This window comes from Amphiprion ocellaris, chromosome 7 (assembly GCF_022539595.1).
Source record: "Amphiprion ocellaris isolate individual 3 ecotype Okinawa chromosome 7, ASM2253959v1, whole genome shotgun sequence".
Lineage (NCBI taxonomy): Eukaryota > Metazoa > Chordata > Actinopteri > Pomacentridae > Amphiprion > Amphiprion ocellaris.
In genome coordinates, this window is record NC_072772.1 from 11,194,988 (window position 1) to 11,221,667 (window position 26,680).

The following is a 26,680-nucleotide window of genomic DNA, read 5'->3' on the forward strand; positions in this document are numbered from 1 at the left end:
AGTTGAGAGTGACACAGAGAGAAAGAGTGGGGAGAGCGTGGGAGGACACACTTCCTCAGAGACTGTAAAATCCTTTTGAACGGTACCGAAATCAGGAGAGAAAAAAAAAAAGAGCTGTTGTGAAATACCCAGAGAAGGCAGGCCCATGTTTACAGTGAGATGTGCAATGATGGAGATGGCAACCTAAAAGGTTTCCTGATCTCCCACACCTTTCTCTGAGCTGCTTGCGAACATGTAGCTAATGGTAAAATGCCTCATTTCAGGCAAAATCACTCAATGTCTCCCAGCTGAAGGGGCTCACACAGTCACATATAGCTATGAGCCACATACTGCCAGTTTCTGAGATATAATCAAACAAATGCATTTAAAACTGGACATTTCTTCTCTGCCAGGCACACAACAAATATAAAGGGTCCAGAGTTTAGTGTAATTGTTTCCACGTGAGAGATTTTTATCAACAGGATATTTCTATTTTTTTTTAAAGCTGTCCTGACTTCTATTCCTAAAACTAATTGAAAATTACACAATGAATAACAGCAGCTAAACATGTTCTAGAGCAGACTAGTCCATGCCTCTCTACTCATGCCTTACATTGCAAAGAATAGGTTCCTTCTAATTCTAACCTCAAAAGAAAATAACAAACTTCGACCCCAGAATGAATGTATATTCTGTGCTGACACGCAATGATGCTCCTGCAATGCAGTTTGCATTTTATCTTAGACTTTATTTAACTAATCGTGGCAGTTGAACAACCATGAGGTTTGCATACAACGGCTACATTTACAGGAAAAATCCAGGGTAAATCGTGTTACATTTGTTTTTTTAAATTTTAACAATACACCCAATTAACATTAAGGTACATTAACAAAACTAGGGCTGTAACAAATAATTATGGATTGAACTGCTGAGTTAAGAATAATGACAAATTACACACATTAATTAGAAAAGAGCAGCAAATTCTCCTATTTGTAAACCTGTGAAGATAGTTTGACCTGATTGAATGCTACACGTCTTTAACCACACAAAATATCCACCACTAAGATAAAAAAACATCCTAAGGTGGAAGAAATGCTTTAAATACTACACACTTAAACTGAAAACTTTACTTAAATATTAAAAGAAAGTTGCTTGAATTTACTGCATAGCCAGCAATGACTTGACATGATGGTCATAAACCCCTGACAGAAAACATCCTGAATCACAGTGAAAACGCTTCTTTTTGAGACGGTGTCCTTTTGAAATGCAGCACTGAGCAGGAAACAAATAACTGAAGTCTCATACTATACATACAATCAGTCATGCTTGTCCTGAATACCCCAAATGTGTCAATGCATATTATACTTCAAGTTACAACTGGTAATTTACCACTTAACTGCTACGATTCTGTATTAGTCTGTGAGGTGTGACATGTTGCTGTTGACTTATTATTGCTTTTTTCTGACAGAAGTTAGCGAAGTACAGCAGTACTCTTAATATCGAGAAAGTTCATGTCAATAACATTTCATTAATTATGTAAAATGATTTACCAAGTCAACATTGTAAACTAATTACAGCTCATTTGTGCTCAACACCTGCTACATACATAATATGATCAATTTAGTCACCTAATGTTTTGGCATCCTTCAACTTTAAAAATAAACTTTGTCCATTCTTGTTCATTACATAATCCAGAGGCATTGCATTTAACCTAAGTGTGGATGTGTAGCTAATAGCATAAAAGTATTAAAGAGTAATAAAAGCGTAACGTTTCAGACAACACTTATTTGCAAACTAGCAGCTGTCAAATTGCAACCCTGATTAAAGAAAAAGACATGAAGACAAAATGTTTTGCAACTATAATCAACATTAAAATTTACTTCATGTATGTTAGGAGATTATCCTGCTTACCTGACACTTTTGTCAAACACCTTGGTTCGGAACACCTCCTCTTGATCCAGACTTATGGTGCAAAAGGTGCAGAGATCTCTTTGACGATTTGGACCCGAAACTGGACCCAGGTTTTTAGCTTCACCTGCAGCACCAAAAGGAGAACATTATCATCACAACGGCATCAAAATAACAGTAGTCTTTACAACATAAAAGCAAAAAATCCATTAATTCCATACACACACACAGACAGACATTGTCTTTAGCACATCAGTGATACCCTGAAAATTCCCACCCACGCTATTAACATTATCAGTAAGAATTTTCCAACAGAGAAGCAACAGAGAGGTGAATTCCATAACATTTCAACAGATACACAATTTACCTTCAACAAAACTTGACTGAGAACACAATTTATGCATTTAAGCTTCAGATCTCAAAAAAACAATAATAATGATAATAATAATTTATTACAATATTTTGGTGGCAGTCCTAAAGCCTGGCAGTTCTGAAAACAAAAGAAACTGTTTCAGTCTAGTAAATTCCTACTTTATTCTTAGCCAAAAAAGAAAACATGTCTTTCATTGAAACGGACTCAGAATACAACCAAATCGTAATCAATATAATAGAAATGCCAGCAATCATACGCTGTACACTTCTAAAACATGCTTTGATGTTCATTTGGGGACACAAGCTCTTGCCAATTGTCAGGGCAAGCTGCAGAGCGGATGTAGCTGAAGTAGACTTGAAGCTCATATGTGGTTAAAAACATGAAACACTGACTTCCTCAGCATATCCAATGGCGACAGTACAGCGCTGATTCACAAATGACAAACACCTTTTTAACACACACCACTTCCATTGCACTGCAGGCAGACCCGGATTACGTGACACGGGGTTTAATGCAACACATAAACAAAAAAATACTCCACGTCAGATAATCAGTTAAGTCGAACCTGCATTGTCAGGACAGCTAACAGCAACTCAAACACAGTGCTGTTAATAACTTCACACAGAGTCAGATTTAGACTGGGGGATTAGAGGGGCAACGGTCTAATTTAGTCCTCTAGCTGTGGATTGGTACCCTAAGCTCAGGTAGGGACCTAATTAAGAAAAGCCACCGGTGAGATCAGCTTTTTAACGGGCTATTAATAATGGTGTATGGAACAGGCATTGCAAATTAGCTTAGGATATAAATGCTATGGAGTGTTCCCTCAGGTCATACATACTTGTCCCTATACAAAAACACAGTGAATAAAAATAGATCATCTTAGGACTGGCCAGTGAAACAGTCAAGTCCTCACTTAAACCAGAATGACCTGGTGGGAGTAGAGCACACAAGCACATATGTACGCAGACACAAACACACACTTTAGCCAACCAGCCCTGCTGTCGCCTCTTCTCTTCTAATACATTTACACTAAAGGTGAAGCATGCCACCCTGTGAAAACCACGATCCAGGGGTCAAAGAGCGAACCTGAACAATACCTGTCTTAGCTGTAGACCGCCCAGTCCACTTATCATTTATCGATTGGCCTTTTTGTGATTTTATTCTGACAATTAAGCAAACAAGCACACATATAAAAGCTCACTGGCCATGTAAAAGTTAGTATAAGACTACATCTTCACAGAATGCCACCTCCATTGATGTAGGCTAAAGGAAAAAGGACAAAGTGTGAACGAGGAAGAATGGAGTTTCGTAAGACTGCAAAGTGAGTTACATGCCATGACAGTTCCTCTATTTTGTTCTGCTTACTGTTTTCTCATTAATTCATAGTAGTGAAACTGACATTTGTCATCCTATTGTGTGCATATGCATACAAACCTTATGTACCTGTCTATAGTCACTTTACAGTAAATACATAGTTAAACCACATCTGTAGCAACTCATGTCATATGTAGTCTACCCCTACTTTAGAAACAAAGTGTCTCTTTACCGCACATTAGCAAAAATGCTTTGTCAAACATATTAAAACAGTGAATTTGTAATCAAAGAAAATATTCTTTAGTACTCGATTATTTTAAATTAATTTCTTCTGATTATTGATTACATTGTTTTAGCAATGAAGTAACGTCACTAAGGAACATTTTACACTAGCAGTGTCTGAAACCTTTGATGCAAGTAGCCACAGAGATCTTAACAATCTGGCAAAAAACAATTCAATCAGGCCCAAAGCCACCTGGCAGGTATGAGCCTGTACATGAGGGTGAGGATACTGGCTGTGATATATTTTACTTTAAAGCCAATGTTTCCGATTTGGACTACAAACACTGTTGGAGTGATATTGTACTGAATACACTTTAACTTGCCAACAGATTTTTTTGTTTTCCAAGAAAATTATCTGACTCTTTCCAATTTATACTTTAATCATTAGTGAAGTGGAAAATGTTAAGACAGTGTAATTTAATTTAAACGTTGATTAATGCCCCTGCAATGAGGTCACAGAGCAAAGACAGGCGACTCAGAGACGTGCTGAGAAAAAATAAGTTTGCTCAAACAGGACTCACTATCACGGACTTACCAGCCAATACACTACCAACACAGTCTACAATAATTAGCAGTGGTATGTTACAGACATTTAACGTTACCAGGTTAAATTAACGTAGATGTTTAGGTGTCTAAGTGTCTAAAAAATCTCGAGTAGCTAAAACCATAAAGGGTGAGTGACCATTACTTTGATGTTTGAATCTTTAGTTGTTAAAATTAATGTTGTCGCGGAAATTAATGCCATTATTATCTACGATGATCCAAGTTCCCTGGCTGTCAGATGCCTGCAGTGAGTAACGTTATAACTGAATGGGTTAGCTTGGTGACGGCGGACAGAAGTGGTTGGGAGCAGCTAGCCTACTGTGCCACCAGCGCTACCTTAGCGTACAGCTCACCTCCACAACAAAAGCTAACATTTATAACGGGCACAAAACGCCCAGTATGTTCGCAGAGCTGAACAGAGGACGACGACGCTTTTCTGGGTGAATGAAATCATTCACAACAGGCTCGTAGCTTCTGGTAGCATGCTAGGCTAACTTGACGTTAGGCAGACCAGATGAGCCGCCTGTCTCTGGCTTCACTCTGTCGACTGTTGATAGCACGCCGCGCCCCTCCGGTCTCCGACTCTCCGCTCGCCTGTTCTACCGACCTCTCTCCCGGTGTGAGACACAGAAAACGTCGGCCCGCCGGTCACACTTACATATTTTCCCCCGCAGACTCTGTAAAATCCGAATCCTAGCGTCGTCCTCTTCCGCCATGGTCAGGGCTGCCTGTTGTCGCTGCTCCGGTGCATTCAGCGCTGGTTTATCATATCCGTTTATGAATGCAGGCAGAGTGGAGGAGAGCCAGCCCCACTACCGCGTCACGTCAGGTCCCGTACACACTGGAGCCTCGAAACGTTTGGAGAAAGCTTCCTCAAAAAGTCGAGCCGCTTCCTTCGGCTAGCGCTGCAGCAGTGTGGAGGCGGTAGTAGGAGTTTTAACGGGGATTTAAGGTCTATGTGCGCTTATTATGCAACGCTGTGCGGAGAACACATACTTTGACTTGTGGAGCTAGCTTAGCCGGCTAATCTTGGACACCAGTGCTTTAAGTTAACCCCGTCCGCTTAAGACCCGCCGCTGTGAGGCAGATGTAAATGTGTCACCAGGTGAGAAAGGAGTTAAGTGGCGCTGCTTTAAAACATTCCCGATGCACACAGTTTTAACATTGGTGAAATTTAATTAAAAGCGTTTCTTTAAACGTTTTAAATTCGAACAAGCTTGCCTAAAGAAACCCCCGCAGCTTGTTAACACTAATTGGAACGAAGCTACACAAAATGATAGTAAAATGGAGAATGACCCTAAACATGAAAATGTCTGCCAACATATAAACACGCATCACAGCTAGCCTGTTAGTGTGCTACTCTTGAAAAAGCTTGAACATCACCGTAAAGCTAGCAAAATTAGTTTTATACGTGTTTATGTCAAGAACTGTAATGTTTTTGTCAATGTTGTATTATTATTTTTTTTTTTTTTACAGAACAGGTTTTCATGTATGTTTGTGTCTTAGCTGTTTTGTTTTGTTGGCAATATAATTAACTGAAAAATACCTAATAAAACAAAACAAAATAATGCAAATAAAAACAAAATTTGGATTAGGTTTGATGTTTTTACATATTTTTGCAGGATCATAATTTAAATTCTAAAACACTCAGAATAATATACATAATTATTAATACTATAGTGTCCTAGTCTTGTTCCTTGAATTAGTGTAGTTATCTCCATAATTAATAATAATGTAGGGTCAGATAAAGCTGTATTTTCTATCTTTTCATCCCTAATTTTTGAATTGCTCTGGTAAATTGACCAAAAATAACACAGTAGAGCCTTAACCACCGTATTTAACCTTGTTAGGACTTGTTTTTCTACTGTAAAACACAAAGCCGTTGCTTTAAATGTGCTGACTTGGAATATACTACATAATTTAAGATCCATTTTACTGAGTAGGCAATACACAGCTTGCACAGGTGTCACAAGTATAATATGTCAGGATATTTTTTACTTCTACAGATAATGCGTTTATATAATCAGATTTATCCCATGCGTGTATAGTGTGGATAAAAACACGTACATCCTTTGTTCTCTTCATCTCTGTCAAGGTGGTGCTGCTTTTGACTGGGTGTAATCCTCTTCACTAATAGAAGCAGGGAGCCTGAAAGGCAGTCAGGTATGAAATATAATTTTTATAGCTAATTTCTATGTATTGACTTAGACTTTTAACAAATAGCACACAACAGCTCATGAGACGTATACATTGATCACATTTGGATATATTAATTTAGCATATACTGTTAAAGTCAAAGGGGTGTGACTGCTTTAAAACTGCATAGTATCTCACATATTTATCTGCTGTCAAAGTTTAGAAACATTAGAAATTGGTAATGTAAAAATATTTTGTGTATTCAACAGATCTTTTTTTAAATGTCGTTATTCAGGTACAGCCATATCAGACAAATCTTTGTTGTTGAACTTCTTTACTAAGTAAGGCCAATAATATCTGTAAAAGGTGTTTTACAAAATCCCCCCAAAATATAGAGCTGCAACTTATCATACCTAGTCTACAATGTTTGTGCATTTCATACTTTTTTATAGTACCATTGTACCCATTGCCGTTATTGTACAATATAGTGAGCCTGTACCCTCTTTTGCTGTACACTGAAGTAATTGCAAGCTATATTCCTCACCACACTACTATAATATGAATATTGGTCTTCAACAGAATCTTATATGATCTTATCTCCAAGTGGAATACCTCAGTAGCAATATTTACAGATTAAAAATATTTAATCTAGTAGAGCATTAATAACTTCACATGAATTGTTGCTATCAGCGTTTTCAATCATCCGTTATTAAATGGTAGATTGTAACGTGTAAGGCGGACATGGTGCCTCATGACATTATTGGTGTGTTGAGCAGTGCCTAAAATGTATGATCCATCTGTTACATCACAACCAGTCACAGAAAGAAGCAAGGAATTTAGAAACATCTGGATATTGTGTCTTGAGGCCCAACTCTAATACAGATGCAGTTTCTGTGGAAGAATGAGGGAATGAACTTTTCAGATGGGCTGCAAGTCCCAGAAGAACCAAGAAGAGCAGATGACAACCATGTGGCTTTCTATTTAGGAAACTGCTTGCCCTTTCAAACAGGTTTTGTACTAGTTTGATTGGTTAAATCTTGTGTTGTAAAACTAAAACGTCCTGCTTAAAAAAAAGCCACACACACATTCTACACTTTAGCTGGATGTTTCTGCGACTTTTTCATTAGGTATCATTATGATGTGTTCAGTGTTCTGTTTAATTGTCAAGCGTATATTGTATCTCAACCAAAGGAGGACAAGATGTAACTGTTTAGAATATCAGCAATATTTATTTAAATAGTTTCACATGTTCTGTACATTATTAAACACACAAAAGTAGTAACTTTAATCTCAATGGTATCATGTGTTAATTAGAAATTAGAATTATATAAGTGGTGCTTAAAATGGAAACTGAATTATCAAAGAACTGAACAAATTAGCATAGTCTAACCATAAAGTGCAACTCACCAGTTAACTGAACGGGAGATTCAGAAATGTAACAGCCTTAAAATTCATATTGTTTTTGTCAAACTTCTTTTAAAAAAAGTGAAGCCTAGGCAGCTTTTCAGTGGACCAACACATTGCAAATGCTGTTTTGATATTGCACATTTGAAGAAACATCACCAAGAGTTCTGTTGTTTCTTCAGGTTCCAGAAATGTCACCGAGTCTGCCGTACATGCATAGACAAAGTACAGTCTGTGTCAGGAGGTCCTACATTATGCAAAAAATATCCTCTACAAATGTGAAAAAAATCACTGAGTCGTTTGGTTTAGGAGGGAAGAAATTACAGCCTACACTGATATTAGATGCTCATGTTTAGTGCTGTATTTTCAAAACACTTTATTGAGCTTAGCTGCAAAGACAACATTAAAGATCTTATACTTCCCATCCAGAGCAGTGGCTTGCTCTCTAATATATTCACTTGCTCTTTTGCCTTTAGCAGGTCGCAGTTCTTTCTTTTAAAAAAATGGCTCCTCTTTGCATACCCATTTCTCTGGCTTGTGTATAGAAATGTGTGTACTTTTAGAGTCAGAGTCATTTCTTTTAAATAGTTTACAGGACTTCTCACGATCACTGTGACTGTTTGTTCTTGGTCCCATCAACACGTCCTTGTTGCTATTGCTGTCTCTGTCACAGCCTTGTTTTTTTGAAATGAGATGCAGAGATTGCTGTGCACTGATCCTCTTTTTTGCCATTTTATGTTTCACCTTTGGGGGTGTCAGGGAGAACATTGGGTCAGTGCAGGGTGATAATGGACTTCTAATGTTGGAATATGACACATCTTGGTAGGTAGTCAGAGACGTAAAGTCAGTTGTGTCCTCGATTTTAGGCTTGTTCTTGTCATTGGAAAAATGTTCTCCCTCCACCCTTTCACGTTTGATGTCGATGCCTTGATTGTCACCGTCTTCCGTTTTGATGCCGTCTTGTTTGCTGTCTTCACTCAGGTGTGCTGAGTATTTAGGACATGGTGAGAAGCTGTCATAATTGTATCCTTCCTCATTTGTCTCCTGGTGCTTTTTCTCATGGCTCCTCTTGGTGGCCAGGTAGAGAAAACGCTGGGGACAGAAGGAGCAGCGATACTTCTTCTCTGGGTTGGGGCTCCGGGGTGTATTATCAAAACAGGACCCATTTTCCATACAGCTGTTACAGATGTAATCTCTGCCGGCAGGTGCCTCACCAGGGGGGCCTTGTTTACCACAGGTTCGGCAGAAACATGGGTGGGAACCAATTACATGAGCTCTCAGACCGGTCTCTGTGATAAAAGAGCTGTCACAGATGTCACAGTTGTAGGTGGCCCTCGGGCTACAGTTCCTGCTAAGACTATGTTTCACCCCTGTGCTGCCACCTGGGATGCTCTCCTCTGTCAGCCAGCTACTTCTGTCAGGGTGGGCCTCACTGGCAGTAGTCCTGTCTACTGATGTTTCAGGATAATGGTGAAACAAAGCTTTTCTGTGCTTGTGTCTGAGCTTCTTTCTTTTCTTTTTAGCCTTGTAAGAATAGTAGGGACGCCAAAGCATGTCAGCTGTGTCACAGTCATTGGGATCATCGTATGTCTCTGGCTGTGGGGTGGCAGTGACTCCTGGTCTGAGGCGGAGTCTGGGACTCTCTGAGTGTTCCTTTGTTGGAGGGCACCGACTTGGGCTCTGCTCCTCACTCAGTCCTCTGATTCTTCTTTTCTTTCTGGGGAAGAGCTTAGATCCTTTGATTTGGCGACGGATGATGGCTTCATTGCCAATTTTCACTGTTATCTGACAGAGTGGCATAGCATCGCTGTCCACAGATGGACCTGGACAAGCAGGTTTGGCAATATATGTTTCTGTTTTTGCTCCCACCCTTTTATCGCGCACCAGATTCCCTGTGCTTGATTGAAGTATCTCCTTGGTCATTTCCTCAACTCTTTTTGCAGAAGCTGATAGCTCACCTAACTTTTTAACTGTGTTCAAGGAGTTGAAGAGAGGCACATTATGACTCATGTGCTCTGAGTTAATCAACACTGGTGGACCATCTTTGTAACCTGCAGGAGACTCTGTATTGGGTTGCACAGAGAAGGTGCTGTCATAGTTAATAAAGGGTGGATCTCTGTTCTCAGCCTCTTTTCTTGTGCCTCCCCGAATTTCTAATTCATTGTTCAGACACTGGTCAATATCTTGGTCACATGGCTTGTCAAAGCTGATGCGAGGCATGACAGGTGAGACCATTTTTGTCGTTGCCATGAATGTCAGAGGGAGTGAAGCCGTGTCAGGGTGGCTGATCACACCATTTTCTTCAAATGGAGGGATAAGAGAGCTGCTGTCTCGTAAAGGTTGATCCTTTCTTTCAACACTTTCTGAATATGTCTCACTGTACGTTTTGTATTGTCTCTTTCTAAATTTCATGGGAAGAAGCCTGTAGAGTTTGATTGGATAAACGCTGGCTTTCAGCCCACCGTTGGCAGATTTCTTTTTAACAGCTAGAGTGGGATCAATGCCATGAAAGGACTTTTGATGGTTCTTTAGGATATAGTATGTCATGAATGTCTCCAGGCAGAATATGCACTGATAGCGGCGTTCACCTGTGTGCCAAATTTCATGCTTAGTACGGTACTCTGCCAAAGCAAACACTTTATTACAGTAATGGCAGGGATAAGCCCTTTGCCAGGAATGTACATTCTCGTGTCGCTTCAGACTGGACAGGGTGACATAGACCCGTTTGCACACACTGCAATTGTATCTCCTCTGACCACCACCTGGCTTCACTACTTTTTCCTCCTGTGGAGACTCTGATTGGTCCACTTGAATCGGCTCTGGAGTGTAAGGGCTGGGGAGGTCGTTAGGAGGAAGCTGTGTCAGGACGTCCTCCGTGTCTGACCTGTCGTCTGAATGGTGATCCACTTCTTTGGATGATACATCACTGGCGTCTAGTTTAGGCGGGTCTCTCATGGCCTTAGGACAGACCTGCTCGTGGTTGCGTAGCCGTTTGAGGTGTATGAACTTTCTGTGGCAAAACTTGCAAAACAAATGACTAACAAAACGCTTTTTATGTACCTCTGAGTGAATGGTGAGAAGAGCTTTATTTGTGAAAATCTCGGGACAGTGCTCGCAGCTGTAGATTGAGATGCTGTCCTCTGTGTGGGGGGAAAGGGTCGGCGGACCTAACTCAATCTGAGAATCACCAGTGGCTGCAGGTAATTCTGTGACTGCATTTTTTTCTGTTTCTGCCTCTGAAACAAGTGGAGGTGGTGTCATGACTGTGACAGGTGCTGCAGTAACAGCTTCAGTTAATGCAGGGGTTATTGTATTTGGTTTATCTGTTTGTGGTTCAGCTGGTGTTGGAAGTATACTTCTACCCAAAATGCCTCTTAGCCTGTGGCGCTTTTTGAGCGGGCCTGCATTCCTGTACATGAGTTGCTTGGACTGTGTTACAGCTGGCTTGCAGACCTTCTTGTTGTCCCACTGACTGCTGTCTTTGCTTTCAGTGGATTTGCTTACTGCATATGAGTGTTCTATGAGGGCATGGGTTGTCTCATTGTTCCCGTTGAAGCAGGACGTCGTAGGACAACTTGATGGAAGCTGTCCCACATCTGGTGACTGCCTGTCCCCATTTGTTTTAACCAAAGGAGTGAAAGGATTGTTGCCAGGACACACTTCAGTGATAGAGAAGGCATTGGTGATGCGTGGCCCTCTGGCACCGTCTGTCTCCTCAGGCCTGGGGGCTTCCTTCTTTGTTATTTTAGACACAGGGGCTGTGCCAGACTCTGTGGGTTTAACACATTCGTCCTGCCTCTCTTGCTCTGCAAGCTTCTCTAAAAAAGGAATTCCAAGTCTTTTTCCAGCCGCTACCAGCCCCCCTGTGTCCTCTGCACTAGGCGATGTCACCTTAGAGCAGTATATAAAGTTGAGAATACTGGCAAACACTTCAGACTTCAGGTCCATCAGCTCTAGCACTTGGTTTGAGCTCCATGTCTCAGAAGTCGTAAGAGCGTTCCTGAAGTACCCACTGCAGGCTGCCAGGATGTTCTTGTGGGCCCGAAACTTCACATCCTCCACTACAATGGTAACATCGCAGAAGAGGCCTTGGGAGCGCTGCTCATTGAGTTTACTGAGCACAGTGTGAGGGTGAGCGCTATCCATGAGGTTCTGCGTACATGGGGATACCACGGTCATCTAAAAACAATAACAAGAAATAATTGCATTAGATTATTACAAAATTATGCTTATAACTGTTTTAAAAAATCAGAGATAGGCACATTTTATATTTGATGATATTTTAGCAATTCTTTCATTTGAACACTAGATGGCGGTAATGTCCTGACAGAAAAGCTCCAGTGTCAACAGTCTGGCAAACAGCTCTAGTGACTCAAGCCATCATAATCGCCATCCTATTTCATTATAAAAGTCCTCACATAAAATTTAAATCCTAAGGAAACATACTGACATACTGAAAAACACATGCTATATTGTAGTCAATGCTTTTATTGAAGTGAATTAAGATTGCGCCATTACTATCAGAAGTCTCCTTCCTGTCTTTCTTAATATTGTTTCTGTTGTATAGAATATCTTCAAACCCCTCTAAAGACTAATTGAGGCATTTTCAAAAGCTACTGCTTTTGTATTGCCAGTTATTGTAAGGGAGACCTAACTAAAATGTTTTGTACTTCTGGATTTCCAGTGCTACGATGTGGGAAAATGAATGCTTTGAGGAACGGACTTATTCTTTCAAAACACAGCTAGTATCAGTAATATGGGGGAAGGCATGTTAAGACGATTGTCAATATACTTTGAGCAAGACATTGAACTTCCAAACACTGCAGTGGAGCTGTTTAGTGGTCTAAGAGTTGCACTAGAAAACAATCTGGTGAGAGTGTATCATACACAGAAATACCGCGAGAGGGCATTTTTACTCAAAGGACGTGACAAAAAATTTCCAATGCTGTTGCCTCTGACCTAGAATTGCCAAGTGATGTGACACCCTTAATTTCTATTTTTTTTCTATCTGTTGTTTTTTTCTTGGATTAACTCTATTTTTCATACATGGAAATGGCATGTCATGAACAGCTGGAGTTGGTTAAGAACTAATCTGAGGACAAAGTCACGAGCAAACTTTTTTCTTTCTGAAAACAACGGAAGTGCTGGCACGCACCTCGTTCTCTTGCTCACTTACAAGTTTTTTCTTTTTATTCTAACTAATGATAATTGAAATGGCGATTCATCTTGTGTGCCACCACAGCTGTGCACTAGGACTGGTTGTACAGACCTTTTCTTCCCAGTGCTATGGTTAATATGAAAGTGGCATCAGATAGTTATGTGCTGATGAGTCATATAGTCTCTTCTTCAGTTGTCTGTCAGTTGGCAGTTGAGGCATCCCTTCAGTTGTGTGACAGAAAGTTGCTGTCATCTCTCACTACAGGGAGCACTAATTAGAGCCTCATGTGGGAAACGGCAGCACAGCGAGCCCCTGATATACTATAATGTCGCCATAATCAGTTCCATGAAAAGCTGAAACATTCCAACATTCGCTGCTGAATTGCTAATAATATTGTAACTGATTGCTAATAATATATATTTTTTAATTTATTCCAAGAAAATGTACCTTATTCTTTCAGTGACTGCACATTGGAGCACACTACTAGCTTGAATTATATTAAATAGATTTCTGGTCAAACAGGGATCTACATACTTCTACACATTGGCAAACCCACATTTGTGGATTTGTTTGATTTTGATAGTGAAATAAAGTAATCTGCAATCTGCAACTATTAGGGGAAGTTAAAGTTCATTCACTTTAAAAGAGGATGTATTACTCAACATGATGCTTTTACTGTGGCCTATTCATATCAGAGTCAGTGTGTGGTCTGAGTCTATACTGAGTCATGTCGTACGCATGCTGACTGTATCTGCTGAGACACGCTCAGTTTACACTTGTAAGTTATGAATCATCCCACCTGCAACAATATTATTTAAATGTACAAATTAAGCACAGAAGTTACTACTTCACATTATTATGTGTTTTCATCTTTATGACTGCTGTTAAAGTCATACAACAACTGTACAATTCAGCAGAGACTTATTTTTTTCTTTTTACAAAGATGTTTAGGTGATCGATTTCTCTAAAATACATTTCTGAACTATATTGTGTGTCTGTGCTGTAAAATGATTCTTCATTCTGCATGCTCACTTAGTGGAAAACGAGAAAAATTGTATTTCGTCTTGATACATGTGATTTCATTTTTGCAAATTATAATGTAATGGCAGTTATCCAGTTACCAAGCAGCTATTAGTTACCTCTCTATATAACACATTAGCAAGTAGTTCCATTTGATAAGTAAAATGATTTTATGTTTTGCTAATTTTTGTCCCAGTTACAAATCATTTGGAAGTTTGTTGTTGTTAATAAAAGTAGGGTAAATCCTACTACAGAGGGGTGTAGGTAATTTACCGCTGAAGTCATTTTGTGTTTATTTTTAAAATTTGTTTCCAATTTTGCATTTGTGCAACAAATACAATATGGCCGCCATTCTTTAAAGCTTCTCAGACTGATGAAAACACAACCACCCTCCTGCCTTCGTTCTCAGACAGGCCTCCGTTGTCATGGCAACATGCTATGGCGCAGCACTTATTGGGATTCAGCTGGATGGCAATTGACTGTATTAGCTGTCCGGGTTTTCGGTCCTCTCTCTCCCACAAACATCCTGCCTTCTCTGAGAACCCGCAACATGCAGCCGTGTGCAGAGCAACCGAGGTTTGCCTTTGTCGCCGCTTCAATATACTTTGTGTATGTGTGTTGGTCTGTGTGTCTTTGTCTGCAGCCAAAATGGACTTTCTCATCTATCATAACATCATCACAAGTGCAAGTGTTGTGCCATGCGTTTATACTAATTTCTCAGTTTGTGTTGTTTGCAGGATGGTTTCATCATTTCCTTAAGTCGCTATTTTACTTCACCACATTCATTTTTCACAATTTGTATCATTTGTTGTGGTTTATTGTGGCCACATGCTGAGCGGAAATTTTGAATTTGTCATCAGTACCCATGAATTTGCCACACCCTGCCTTCGTTTACCTTCAAAGCCAAAGTGAAATTATTTTTTTTCTTACATCTTCTTCTGTAAAGTAAAAATCCCCACATACCAAAACCACAAACCAAGAAATGACAGTAGAGCATACAGACAGTATTGTCAAACAAAGAGCGAAATGTCAAAGCAAAAGCCACTTCACGCACCTCTGCAAAGCGTACTTCCGCAAGAAAACAGGTTAGAAATTGAGGGAAACCATGCAAAACGTACCTTAGTAAATCAGAGAAAATGATGCAGGGCGAACAGGAAACATTGTCATGCAGTATCCCTTTCCTACAGCCCCACATATACCAAACTATATGTGAAAAACAGTTTCGTGAGAGCAAGGCGAAAGTAGTTTTTTTTCTATGATGGTCGCTGAACAGTGGTGTTGTCAGAAGCAGAGCTTTTTCTGACGTCTTTCTTCCTCTCCCTCCCTCTCTGTGTGCAGATGACTCCAGCTCCAACGTCCTTCGCCTCTGTCCATGCAGCCCAGGTCCTGAGCTAGATCTACCCTGCCCTCCTCTGACTGTCCCTCTTCTGTCCTACTACAGCTATAGGAATAATTCACGGTTTATATGGCGTACAGCTAAACCAGAGTATGTGTCTGCCTTTGTGCTAGCTGGGCATCTGAAGCTTTCGCTCTGGAGCCACTGAGCAGGAAACGGCAACTTTTATTAAGCATGGCAGAAGGCTGTAGGGAGAGCGGAGAGATGCAGGGTGCTACATCACACACCAGCTCTGTGCTCGATTCCACAGCCAGAGAAAGCGCTCAGCTGCATAGCTATTAGCAGCATAGAGTGAGGAGTCCTCTGCTGCACAGCAAATGCCGTGTTAAATCTCCCCCAGCACCGCATCAGCTAGATCCCGATGCAGCTCGACGTTGACCAAAGACGAAAATGTCTTTTGCATGCAACAAAATGATGTCTAGCCCACTTAGGAGGAACATGCACCTTGAATGCATAGCGCTACACCATCTGTTTGATGCTTGTGCACACAGTCTCTGCATGTGCGGCAATATATTACACCAAAGCCCTTCGTCCGTGCTTACGCAGTCGCTGTGGTTAGGTAATGCAGAACCCGAGTGAAGATGGCACCGACTACTGTCCTATTGTGTGGCACAGCAGTCACAGCACAGATGTTCATCCATGCTTTTTCTCACAGTCGCAGCGAGCATGCAAACTGAACGCAAGGCAGAGAGAAAGAGAATCCTGCTCTCAGCGAGGACTCTGGGTATACCTTTATAGAGGCTGCTGATTGATGCAAAAGCAGCAGATGCGTCAGCACTGCAGACGAGGGGGAGGGGAGGAAGCTAAACACGACATGGCTCTGTGAGCCTCTCACTTGCCTCTAAGGACGGAAGCGACTGTTTTATTTACACAACTGAGTGTAGAGTCATATGACTGTGTAGGGCTTCTCCTCATCCCGACCAAGACGTCTATAATCCCGTTTCAAAGCCATTTCAATTTATAGCGCTGCTCACTTCAAAAGACAAAAATTAGCAGGTGTTTTATCATTATGCAATGCCCTTATTGCCCTGAAGGCATGAAGTGTTTCTGCTTTCCTCTATTAAAATACACTCAATCATCCCCCTAAATCTAATAATCTTAGCTGATGTACCGTCCCATTTCCTTTCCTGTGTTTGGTGCATCACATCACATTTCTTTCACGAGTACATCTTTAACCACGGGTTCACTCTTCTATTTTTGGTGCTGACAGCAAGACATGCTTCCTCGATGAACTCTGCATTCACCAGCTTGTCAAAAACACGAGGTTATCATCCAGAAGGCATAGGTTTTTAACCTCAGCCACAGTTTTTGGATGGCATGGCACACACCTTTTCACTCACTGATCTACAGTTTTTGATCATTTCTAAAATCTTCACATCATCCTCCACATATCTGATGAGTGCACTTGCATTGATAAGTGAAAGTATTTGTTTATATTGGACTGTTTTACTACAGTCTAAACAAACTTGTTACTGTATCAAAAAACATTAATAACTTGGATTTAGTTGTCTAATACCGGTCTCTTTATTCACAACTGTCAGTCAATTTCAGTGTGACAGCTAATCCTTTGTTTTGAGTTGTGTTTTGTTGTTTTGTTTACATTAGGATCACGCATTGATCCTTACAATAAATGTTTGCTCAGCATCCTAATTTACTTTTAATAATTCCGCTTTAAACACTACTGTAAAACGAATACTAGTTAAATATAATATATGTAACACGTTAAAACAATTCTGCATTAAAATGAAGTATTCCACAAACAGGTGAAGATAACTAAAAGAGCCAATAAAGTTAACAGGTGCTCTGAAAAAACACAGTTAGGGCAAAGTATATTGAAAATGTCTTCTATTTGGTGTGCAATTTCATTTTGCATCATTAATTTAAATCCCATCACTGTACTCCAGCCTTTATCAGGGTTTTAAATCTGACTATTTAATAAGAAATAAAAACATCCACCATTATCACATCAAGGCTCTACTGATATATAACATAAAGTGTTTTTTTTTTTTTTTTTTAAAGATTGGATTTTTGTTGATTAGTTGCTGCTAGTAGATACATGTGAGTCCTGTCTCTGCTATGAGCTGCACAAACTCATTCAGAACCAGCACAGGCATAAATTTCCTGACTGCAAAAGGCTATAGAGAAATGACATGAAGCAATATCCTAGAGTATCTGTCAAGCTCATGTTACCATGAAATATTTAATGAGATAAAAATATTTTCTACCAACTTGTCAACAGACAGCAACAATAACGTCCTCATTATTTTTCGACTTTAATACAGGACTGGAGTCTATGTGCCCACAGGCTGTATCAAAGTTCTGCACTGCATTTGTCAGGAACCTCAACTTCTATCTGGATTTCAACATCCACAGGTCACATACTGATCAGGACATCAGATTAGGACAGATCATTCTTTACTGCAATGGCCTTTAACTTTCAAGGTATTTATTTTCTTCCTGGTATCACAGCTCTGTCCATTCATAGCAGCCACCTGTTGTTTTGGTTGGTGTGTGTGCGCTTGTATGTGTGAATGTGTGTGTGCATGAGGTTCTCAAATTCAAGGCAAAGACACACTTAGAAGAGGTCAAATTAATAAAAAAAAAAAAAACCTTAACTCTTTGTGGATGCAAGGACAGAAGTTGGAGGTTCAAGAATGCAAAAAGAATGTACAGATTTTTTCGATTATTTTTCAGTTGATTTAAAGTTTTCCTCTGTAACTTCAGTGACATGAAATGACTGGATTTTGATGGTGGACAACCTAAAATGTACTTCTAATTGCATCCTAGTCTACCTTATTAACTGCTTATTGTCATAATTTGAAATAATCACTAACTAGTATGCACACTGCTCGTTTTACTTGAAAAGCGCATGTAGACCGAAACACATCAGTAATAAACCAATAAAATAGATGTTTTTAAATTGCACTTTGGCACAGCGAACCTTCTTTAACCACAGTTCCCTTCCAACGCTCTGCTTTACAGTTTTTTTTTCTTCTTTAAACTGGGAGCATGTGCTTTGCAGTTTACATTGTTGGGATCATTACGTCACTTTAAGAAATGAAACTGGTCTTTTTCTGAATCAGCATTGAAAATAGATCTCAAGTTAAACTGCAAATGGAAACAAATCCATGCGCTTACCTAAAGAGCTTAGATATTACCCTATAGCTGCTCATATTGAACATTTTGTGTGCAGCACCTGGCCATCTAACCTTGATATCACAGCCTGGATGTGTTCAAAACCACAGGATAAAATATACAGGCCTCTGTGCCTCTGATGCTCAGTGAGCTCAGCTCCGGCCTGTAGGGACGCTCATCAGCAGGGAGGCAAAGACCGCAGCACAAGGCTGAGTAGGCCTCATCCTCATTCTCAAAGCATTCACACTCGTAGCATAAAAAAGACACTCATCCCTGGGAGCACTTTTGTTGCTGCTGTAACAAGCACTCATTCTCAGTGTTGCCTACCAAAATGGTTCTGTGCTGAAGGTCTTGCCGGGCCTGTCTCTGCCGCTGTGGAAGTCTCTGGTGTTTGTTTAGGAGCAGGAAAGGAGAGCGACTACCCGGCTCCCATTCCTCCCTTGGCCTAGATTAGGCCTTTACCATCTTCTCTCGTCACTGCTGTCTGTGGACTACGGTTCTGGCAGAGGTTCCCTGTTCCTGCTGTGCATAGTTGCCTTCTGGAGGCTGCTGCCACTGCTGCGTCACTCCGGCTGCATCACTGACCCACAAAGAGGAGCTGAGAAGGAGGGGTGGTGTGGTGAATGTGTGGAGTAAAGGGATAAGCAGAAAACAAGCAGCCCTGCTCTAACAAACAAATGGATGACGCTTCCGCTCTGCCTCAGTATGAGGCCTGGTTGCTGCTGTGGTATTCAGGAAGTGAGTCTGGGAGACAGATCCTTTATTGTTACGTAATGAATATTTTTCCTCCTAGACCAGACTCAGCTGAGAAGGCGGTATCAGAGGCTAATAATAGGCCATGGTAGCTACAAGTCAGGGCTGTGTGTCAGATCACTGCAACACCCAGCTACCATTTGTTCAGTGGAATATTTAATATTTAGGTGTACTAAGACATTTACGGAAAACTCTGCAGTTTAACATGCTGTTCTTGCTGTCGCTCAACACAGGACAGGACTCACATTTTCTTTCTAATTTTTCATTCTTCTGTTAAAATAAAAAAACAGCAAGACAATGTTTACTATGTAGCTGATTTTTTACACTTATTATATAATATGTTGTCCCTGACCCACTAAGGAACCTCAAAACAGAAAAAAAACAGTGCATACCTTTGTCTTACGTTACTGTTGCTTGCTTGTACGGGTTTCAGGTGAAGCAAGACCGGTGTGGCAGATGCTGCTACACACAAATATGCACAAGGTTTCAACCGAGAATAAGTGTTGTAGTCTTTAGGCCTAGATGTGGTAACCAGAACTACAGCACTTGTTTTGCACACGTTACCCAATGGTTTTATTTGCTTGATCCTCCTCCCTCCATCATCTGACTCTAGTTTTCATTGCCACTGTGCTCCCTCTGCTGGCTGCTTTAGTGAGCACTGCACACAGATCATATAACAACACAAACTGGCTGTGGGCACAGATACCATTGTGTGCTGAGGGCCTTCAGCAGAGGGCGCAACAGCAGTTCACTGGCAAATGTAAACAGGAAGTATACGCTGAAAGTGACCATTGACCTGATATGATGTCAGTAGGACTTCAGTTGCTTAAATAATAATAGTTTTTTTTTTTTTTTTTATAGGCCCTTTGAGATCAGGTATTACAATTTTTATCCAGGAGACATAATCTGACACTTAATTCAATATTATGTAGTTCACTAATTTCATTTACCAGTTATATTACACAATGTACACTTTTTTAAAACATACATGCAAGTAATAGTAGCTATTCACTGAATATGTGTGACTTGTGCCATCCAAAGTGTAACTAGATCATAGCAAGGTAAAAATACGGATTTGTTTCAACAAATATGTGGCATATATTGTGTATATCGCATAAATGTCACTCAGAACTTAAAACGCTCTAAACCTGACTCTTCTTTCGCACAGCGCAAAATTAGTATTGGCTCTTCATTCACTGTGACTGGATTTGTATAACAGTTGTATCATAACAGAATAAAACTGTTTAGTCCTAGAAGCTCAAGAAAAAAAAACTGGACTACTCTTAAGTTTTTGAAGGTTTTGTTTCAAAAACCTAAAAGAGAAGTACAGTTGTTTTCTACGGAAGCTCCTAGGATTACTATGACCCGGATGACTGAAGTCTACACAGACAGAAAACTGTTGCATTTTTTTTTTTTTTTTACTGCTGTTTTTTAATGGCACTCTTGTGGAAGAAGGCGAAAAAGGTCCTCCTCCAGCCCATGGCATTGGCTATGTCCTCCATGTCACTAGAAAACTCAGCACAGCGACTTCTCACCGTCTCCTCCCAAAACTTCTCTGAGTTGCAAAACTAATGCAGTCCAGTCAGAGCCAAGAGAAGACAAGACAAGGGAACATAATGCAGACTTACAGGTGTGGTTATCAGTATAAAAATATAAATAAGCACAAATGCACATGCTGGAGAAGGACAAAATAGAAACTAACACGCTACCTCTGCATCAACTAATAAACACAGTCTTGTACTGTTATCTTTTAAAGATGCTCTCACCTTTCTGAATCTGTGTGAAACCTGTGCAAGCAGTGTTGTGTCTTTCAGTTGCAGGTAGGACATGATTTTGAGCAACAGATCATCAGGTAAGCGTTCCAGATAGTCAAACTTTCCCTGACAAAGTGATACTGTGTAATCCAAGATCCTCTGCCCAAAAACAATAACAACATCACCTATGGATGACAAGGCACAGCCTTTGCATCAGATTCCTCAAAACTTTATTTGTAAAAGGATATATTTTTAAAGCAAATACTGAACCCCAACCAAGATACCACAAACAAGATTCAGAATGGAGTAAGACCAAAAACATTGAAAATGTCATATAGTATCAAAGATGTAATTTAAGGCTACTAGGTAGTGATTATTCAGATGAAGAAACCTTACATTGCAGCCTTTTGTCATGCAGAAATTCCTGATGAGCCATCTTCAGCTGTGTGGGTGGAGCTCCTCTATGTTCAGGTCGCACAGAAATCTTCCATGATTTCCAAATTACCTAAAGTTATAAAAAAATAAAAATAAATAGTAAGTCCACAATAAAGATATGATTCATCTAGAAGAACCTTACGATGCAGTCATGCTTGGTCATGTGAATTTAACATACTATTTATGCATAATAAATACAATAAAAAGTTATCTACCAGAGAATTCACTTAGATATGATGGATTTAACCCATTGGAGCATTAATGGTATTAATCTGTTCATTCAAAAGTCATGCTATATAATTTTTATATCAGTTCATTGTTCAATTTGATGAGTATTTCTCTTCTCTGCTGAACTTAGCAGCATGCAGCCTACAAAGTATGAAATAACGGCCCAGTAATATTAAAAGCTAGCTAACCGTAGGTGAATATTAAGCTAATTTCAGTTTAGTACAGCGGGCTTTTTGTTTCATCACCAAGCTTTTTACAGTCAGTCTTAGAGACTCTGCTTTGTAGAGACTTCTACAAATACTCCACCTCATTTTTGGTAATCTCAAGTAGGAAAAAATCTTTTGCAGGTGGTGGACCCTGACCACTTATTTGATATAGTTGTTCCCCGAGCAAAAACGCCATTTTGGACGCAGAACATGTAACCATGACAACTGAAAAGCTACTAAAATGTTATTTAGACAACGGCAGAGGAAACTGTTGGATGGATGTTATTTCACATTGTTGTAAGGTAATAAGAAAAATGTAATGCGGGCATTCAAATCAGTTTATAGAGATAACTGTTTTATGTATTTGTATTAAATGGGGGGGGGGGGGGGGGGTCACGACCCAGCGGATTAATACTTAATATTTGTGGCAAGCTAATGTTACCAGTGTCTTTAGTGTTGCAGTGATTGTCTCTATATCGCCCAAGCATGACGCGATCTTTTTGTATAGAAAACGCATGGGTATATATGTACAGAGCAATACGCCCGTTGGTCGTTGCAGCTTTGTTGAATCAAAGCAAGCGGATGCCGAAAAACAGAGGTAACTAGTCCCTGAGCGGATGAATCACGCGGATGTATATTGCAGTTGTAGGCCCCTCAGCTGATGTGAAAGTAGCAGGGGTAGAGAGAAAAGAGGAGCTGGGTGCACTGTCTGTTACAACTACAACACTGGAACAAATAGGTAACAACATTATACCAAAGCTCGACTTTTTCAGTGACATCTCAGCCAACAGTCTTTTGGACTTTCGATGTTATTCAGTATCGAAATATATCGGCGGAATTATGGTTCAGTGTTGCGAAAATCTCTCGAATCCCGTTCCTGCTTTCCTGTTTTTTTGTGTCTAAAAGGTATCAGAGGCCATTTCTTTTTGCTAGCTAGCCTTAACGTGCTAGTTGCTAGCTAGACAACTTGTTAATGTTAAAAAATTTTGACAAAACTGCACTCAAAACACCGAATTCGTGACTTGTACCGGAGCTGTTATTTGTAATAGAAATCCCCCTGCCATCCTGTCGAGCTGGCAAAGCGTTAGCCAGCGACAACAAGGCTTGCTAATATTAATTAGCTTACATGCCAAGGTTAGCTGGTAATAGCTATAACGTTCTTGTTTGATTTAACATCGCTAAACGTCAGCTGCGTTACTGTCCCGCAGTAGGTAATTCCGTATTGATAAGGTCAGCGATTTATTGCTAGCCGGACAACTGACCTAATTAATAACAACCAGTAGGGCTAACGTGCATAGCTAACACGCAAGTGTTTATTTTTGTCAGCTTAGTGTTTGCGAGCGAACGGTCATTGAAGAAGTACTCGCTATCTTACTCGGCTAAGCTAGCATTAGCTTGCTAATAATTAACTAGCCTCGATACTTGTCATTGTGGCCAAGATATTTGACGTTAGCTGAAAAAGGTGTTTGTCGTTATTTTGCCTCTTTTGCCCAACTCTTAACAAGAACCACGTGCTTTGTTTACGTGTTGTTTGTTTGTAATCAAGTTGTTTCTGCATGCTAACATTAGCTAAAACGCTAGCCAGGGCTGTAATGAGAGTCAGGCATTGGCCTTAAGTCAGCTTAGAAAACATTAGTTGTCCTAGCTTGCTAACGTTAGCTCCTCTTCTCTTCACATTTGCGTTGACAGTTGCTAAGACAGTGGCACTGTATTTGCGTCGTTACCTGCCGACTTGACAGTTGTGTATTTTGGATTTGATGACCACATCAAACGGTATAGAAGGTGAGCTAACTTGCGTGAGAAGCGTGAATATATTTTTTTTCTTTAAACTTGATTGTCAGCCAGACACATACCAGTGTGTCATGGCAGTCAGAATACAAAGTTAGCTTACGTTGGTTCCTTCTAGCCTGCTAGCTTTATTACATTAAACCGCTTTCGAAAGACGGTCCAGCCGATGCTGCCATTTTCGATGTGTAGCTAATCTCAAGTGAACGTAGACGTTATTTGCCACATAAGGGCCTTCTTTGCCACTCACTAAGGATTTCGCCATTTCATACCACAAATAAGGTACAAACGAGGTAGCTGTCGAATTTGGCAGTCGGTTTAGTTGGGGAGCTAGCTAAATAGGTTGACATACCGGTACGCCAACTACGCATTTCCATGTAACCATTGCTACGTTAGCCAACGTAACTTTAACTAGTCTCTGGTATGGAATTACTGGCCTATTAGCATTCCCTCGTTTTTATATTCAATATCTAGGGGCTACAAGCTTCGCTTTTTGGTCGTGAGAGTTTTATGTAAAGATGCGGGTGCGACTAAGCTACTGTCAAAATGTATGGGACTGGCTAGGATATGAGTGGCTAAACATGCTAACGGTAGTCGGTGGGAGACAACTACGTCAGAAATACAGGCCTATGTAAATCGTGGGTATAAAAATTGAACACTGTCGTGCTTGTTTAGTTGTTTAGTAGAAGAAACTTGCTACTGGCGAATGTTTCAAACGGTCGATCATTTGATGTGCTTAACTAACCACATTGTACGCGAGTATGGTGCACCAGTTGTCAGAATGGACGAATAACAAAGACTAGGATGCACTGTCAGTGTAGGCCTAACATGGCCCTGTAAGCTTGGCAACTGTGGCGTATTTTTATGATCAATATCCAAGATATCAAGGATTAAACTTGAAACAATTGGGTGAATTAATAATCTTTCTTTTAAATTTAAGAAAACGTATTTAGGTTTCATTTCAGTAGTCTACATCTATCAGATGATAAATCCTCCTGTGTGTATTGAAACCATATCAATCATTTCTCTTATCTATGCCCTCTTGTCATTGGCATAAGAGAGCTTCATGTAGAATATAATTCTTCACATGTAGAAGACATTTTATTTACCACCCTGACCTAAATGGTTGTTGTACTGTACCCCTGACAATAATCTCTCTGTCAGATATTTATATTTTATGATCATTTTACAAAATTTCAGCTGCTATTGGTGTTAAAAGGGTTTGAGACTTTGAATTATAATTCTATTTTTTGTTTGACTTGCAGTCTGCATAGTAGTGTTTTTATTTTGATTTGGTGTGACGTTGTTCATTATTAGTCAAAGGAGTCTTTTGCTGTTGTATTAATGTTTTAAAGTTACATTATAAAGATTATTAATATTGCGTGAATGAATGACAGTGATTCCTCCTGTCAAGGGGTTAAAAGTACGGGGATGTAAAAAAAAATACAAGCATATACAGAAGAAGTAGGATACTTGCTGGTATTTTACAGCATAAGACTGTTTGTATTCTTAATACATGGTGACAAAATTGTTGGTCTTCTGTTCTGTACTGTCTCTTAAAATCATTAGATTAGAATTTGACAGAGATAGCAAGATTTCATGTTTAAGGGTCTTTTTACAGTTTATGATAAGTTGTTTATACGTATACATATTTTTCTATTGTGGCAAGACTACTGAAAGTTTGAGGGTAGTGGAAACACAAACTGAGCTTTGTGGATATTACCGGGTTTTTTAAAAAGGAAATCAATTGATTAGATAAACTCTTAATCATGGAACTACAGTGTACATAAAGTCTGTATGATGTCTAGTCTTCTTGTTTTTGACTGCATTAACTGAGTTGTGTGGGTTATTATATGTGCTGTTTCTGGCAGCCCAAACGCAAATCTGAGTGTCGGTAATAGGATTAGCTAGTTGTTATCTGCTGAGAGTATCTTGATGTACAATCTTTGAAAAATTTACGAGACTGTTGTAATCATTTTAAATGGGCTGGATGGGTGAACTTGTGCTTTATGGTCTCAAAATCTGAATGAAGTGTCTCACATATAGCACAACAGATTATTTTGTACCATAGACAATGGACACACAGTACTTGAGGGAGACCATCATACATGCAAGGCTCACAACTGCATTTTGTCACTTCATATATATGTCCTCTTTCTCTTTGATTGCAGTGAATGGTAGTGTCTAGAAAGGGTATGTCCCTTCAGGAGAGAGGTGCCAATGTCCAACCGGCCTAATTCCAATCCAGGGGGGTCACTGCGCCGTTCACAGAGGAACACTGCTGCGGCCCAGCCACAAGACCATACAGTCGCGGGAAGGTGAGTCTAACTGCACATTTTCCAGTTTTAGATAAAATCTGAATCCATAACAGGCAGCAGTCATAGTTTGAGGAACATTAGTTGAGCTTTTTTTGAAAAGAGCAACAGATGAGGCAGATGTTGAGTATGGGGGAATTTGTACTTGGTTGGTGTTTGTTTGTAGGTGATTGGAAATTTAATTTAATCACGAATGGTTCTATTGACCTCTTTAATCAAAAAGCTTATTTTGCGTTCTTTTATCATAGTCAGATAGTCAGTGATTAACTCTGTTTTAGCTGTTTGTCATGCTACTCCAAAGGTGTTAATGATTAGACTATATGCGGATGCAGTCAGGCAGAATGATTTGGGGATTGATCAAGGCTCTTTCATGTGGCTTAATTACCGAAACCCACACTGTTCCTTGCTCTTTAATTTCCAACCTTACAGGTTGCAGTCAGAGCAGGTAAAACATAAAGCAAATTCCCCACCTGAAAGTAGAAGACCTAATTCTAAGGCTCCCAAAGCCACAGCCAGCTCAGCCACTGGCCAGTCCAGAGGGCACAGCTCAAGAAGGTAC

The 26,680-nt window shown here is 40.0% G+C and overlaps 4 protein-coding genes across 10 annotated transcripts in view; 1 reads left to right on the forward strand and 3 right to left on the reverse strand.

Annotated features, from left to right (window-relative positions):
- Positions 1 to 5,416, reverse strand: part of rasa2 (RAS p21 protein activator 2) — a 32,461-nt gene extending 27,045 nt beyond the window's left edge. Inside the window, exons 1-2 of the mRNA XM_023283038.3 lie at positions 5,055 to 5,416; positions 1,888 to 2,011 (exon numbers count right to left, since the gene is read on the reverse strand). Coding sequence (XP_023138806.1) covers positions 1,888 to 2,011; positions 5,055 to 5,112 — 182 coding nt within the window. The 5' untranslated portion in view covers positions 5,113 to 5,416. The remainder of the gene's footprint in view (positions 1 to 1,887; positions 2,012 to 5,054) is intronic.
- Positions 5,417 to 7,739: 2,323 nt separating this feature from the next.
- On the reverse strand, positions 7,740 to 19,949 carry zbtb38 (zinc finger and BTB domain containing 38). Of its 2 annotated transcripts, XM_035954134.2 has the most exons (3): positions 19,791 to 19,949; positions 18,973 to 19,243; positions 7,740 to 12,115 (listed from the first exon to the last, which is right to left on the reverse strand). In XM_035954134.2, exon 3 carries the CDS (start codon positions 12,113 to 12,115, stop codon positions 8,432 to 8,434), a length of 3,684 nt encoding a protein of 1,227 aa, XP_035810027.2. In that variant the 5' UTR covers positions 18,973 to 19,243; positions 19,791 to 19,949; the 3' UTR covers positions 7,740 to 8,431. The 2 variants fall into 2 exon arrangements, with proteins under 2 accessions (XP_035810027.2, XP_023138808.3); XM_023283040.3 differs by lacking the exons at positions 18,973 to 19,243; positions 19,791 to 19,949 and adding an exon at positions 15,233 to 17,393.
- Positions 19,950 to 20,816: 867 nt separating this feature from the next.
- Positions 20,817 to 22,274, reverse strand: fbxo36a (F-box protein 36a). The gene is made up of 4 exons (XM_023283044.2): positions 22,122 to 22,274; positions 21,549 to 21,657; positions 21,165 to 21,337; positions 20,817 to 20,966 (listed from the first exon to the last, which is right to left on the reverse strand). The coding sequence occupies exons 1-4, from the start codon at positions 22,239 to 22,241 to the stop codon at positions 20,817 to 20,819; spliced, it is 552 nt and encodes a 183-aa protein (XP_023138812.2). The 5' UTR covers positions 22,242 to 22,274.
- Positions 22,275 to 22,621: 347 nt separating this feature from the next.
- Positions 22,622 to 26,680, forward strand: part of trip12 (thyroid hormone receptor interactor 12) — a 28,511-nt gene continuing 24,452 nt past the window's right edge. For 2 of the 6 annotated variants that reach the window (XM_023283034.3, XM_023283035.3), the window contains exons 1-3: positions 22,622 to 22,760; positions 25,978 to 26,124; positions 26,551 to 26,676. In XM_023283034.3, coding sequence (XP_023138802.2) covers positions 26,027 to 26,124; positions 26,551 to 26,676 — 224 coding nt within the window. In that variant the 5' untranslated portion in view covers positions 22,622 to 22,760; positions 25,978 to 26,026. Of the gene's footprint in view, positions 22,761 to 23,661; positions 23,804 to 24,069; positions 24,089 to 25,977; positions 26,125 to 26,550; positions 26,677 to 26,680 lie in introns of those variants that run through there. The other 4 variants (XM_023283036.3, XM_023283037.3, XM_023283030.3 and 1 more) reach the window with 3 other exon arrangements.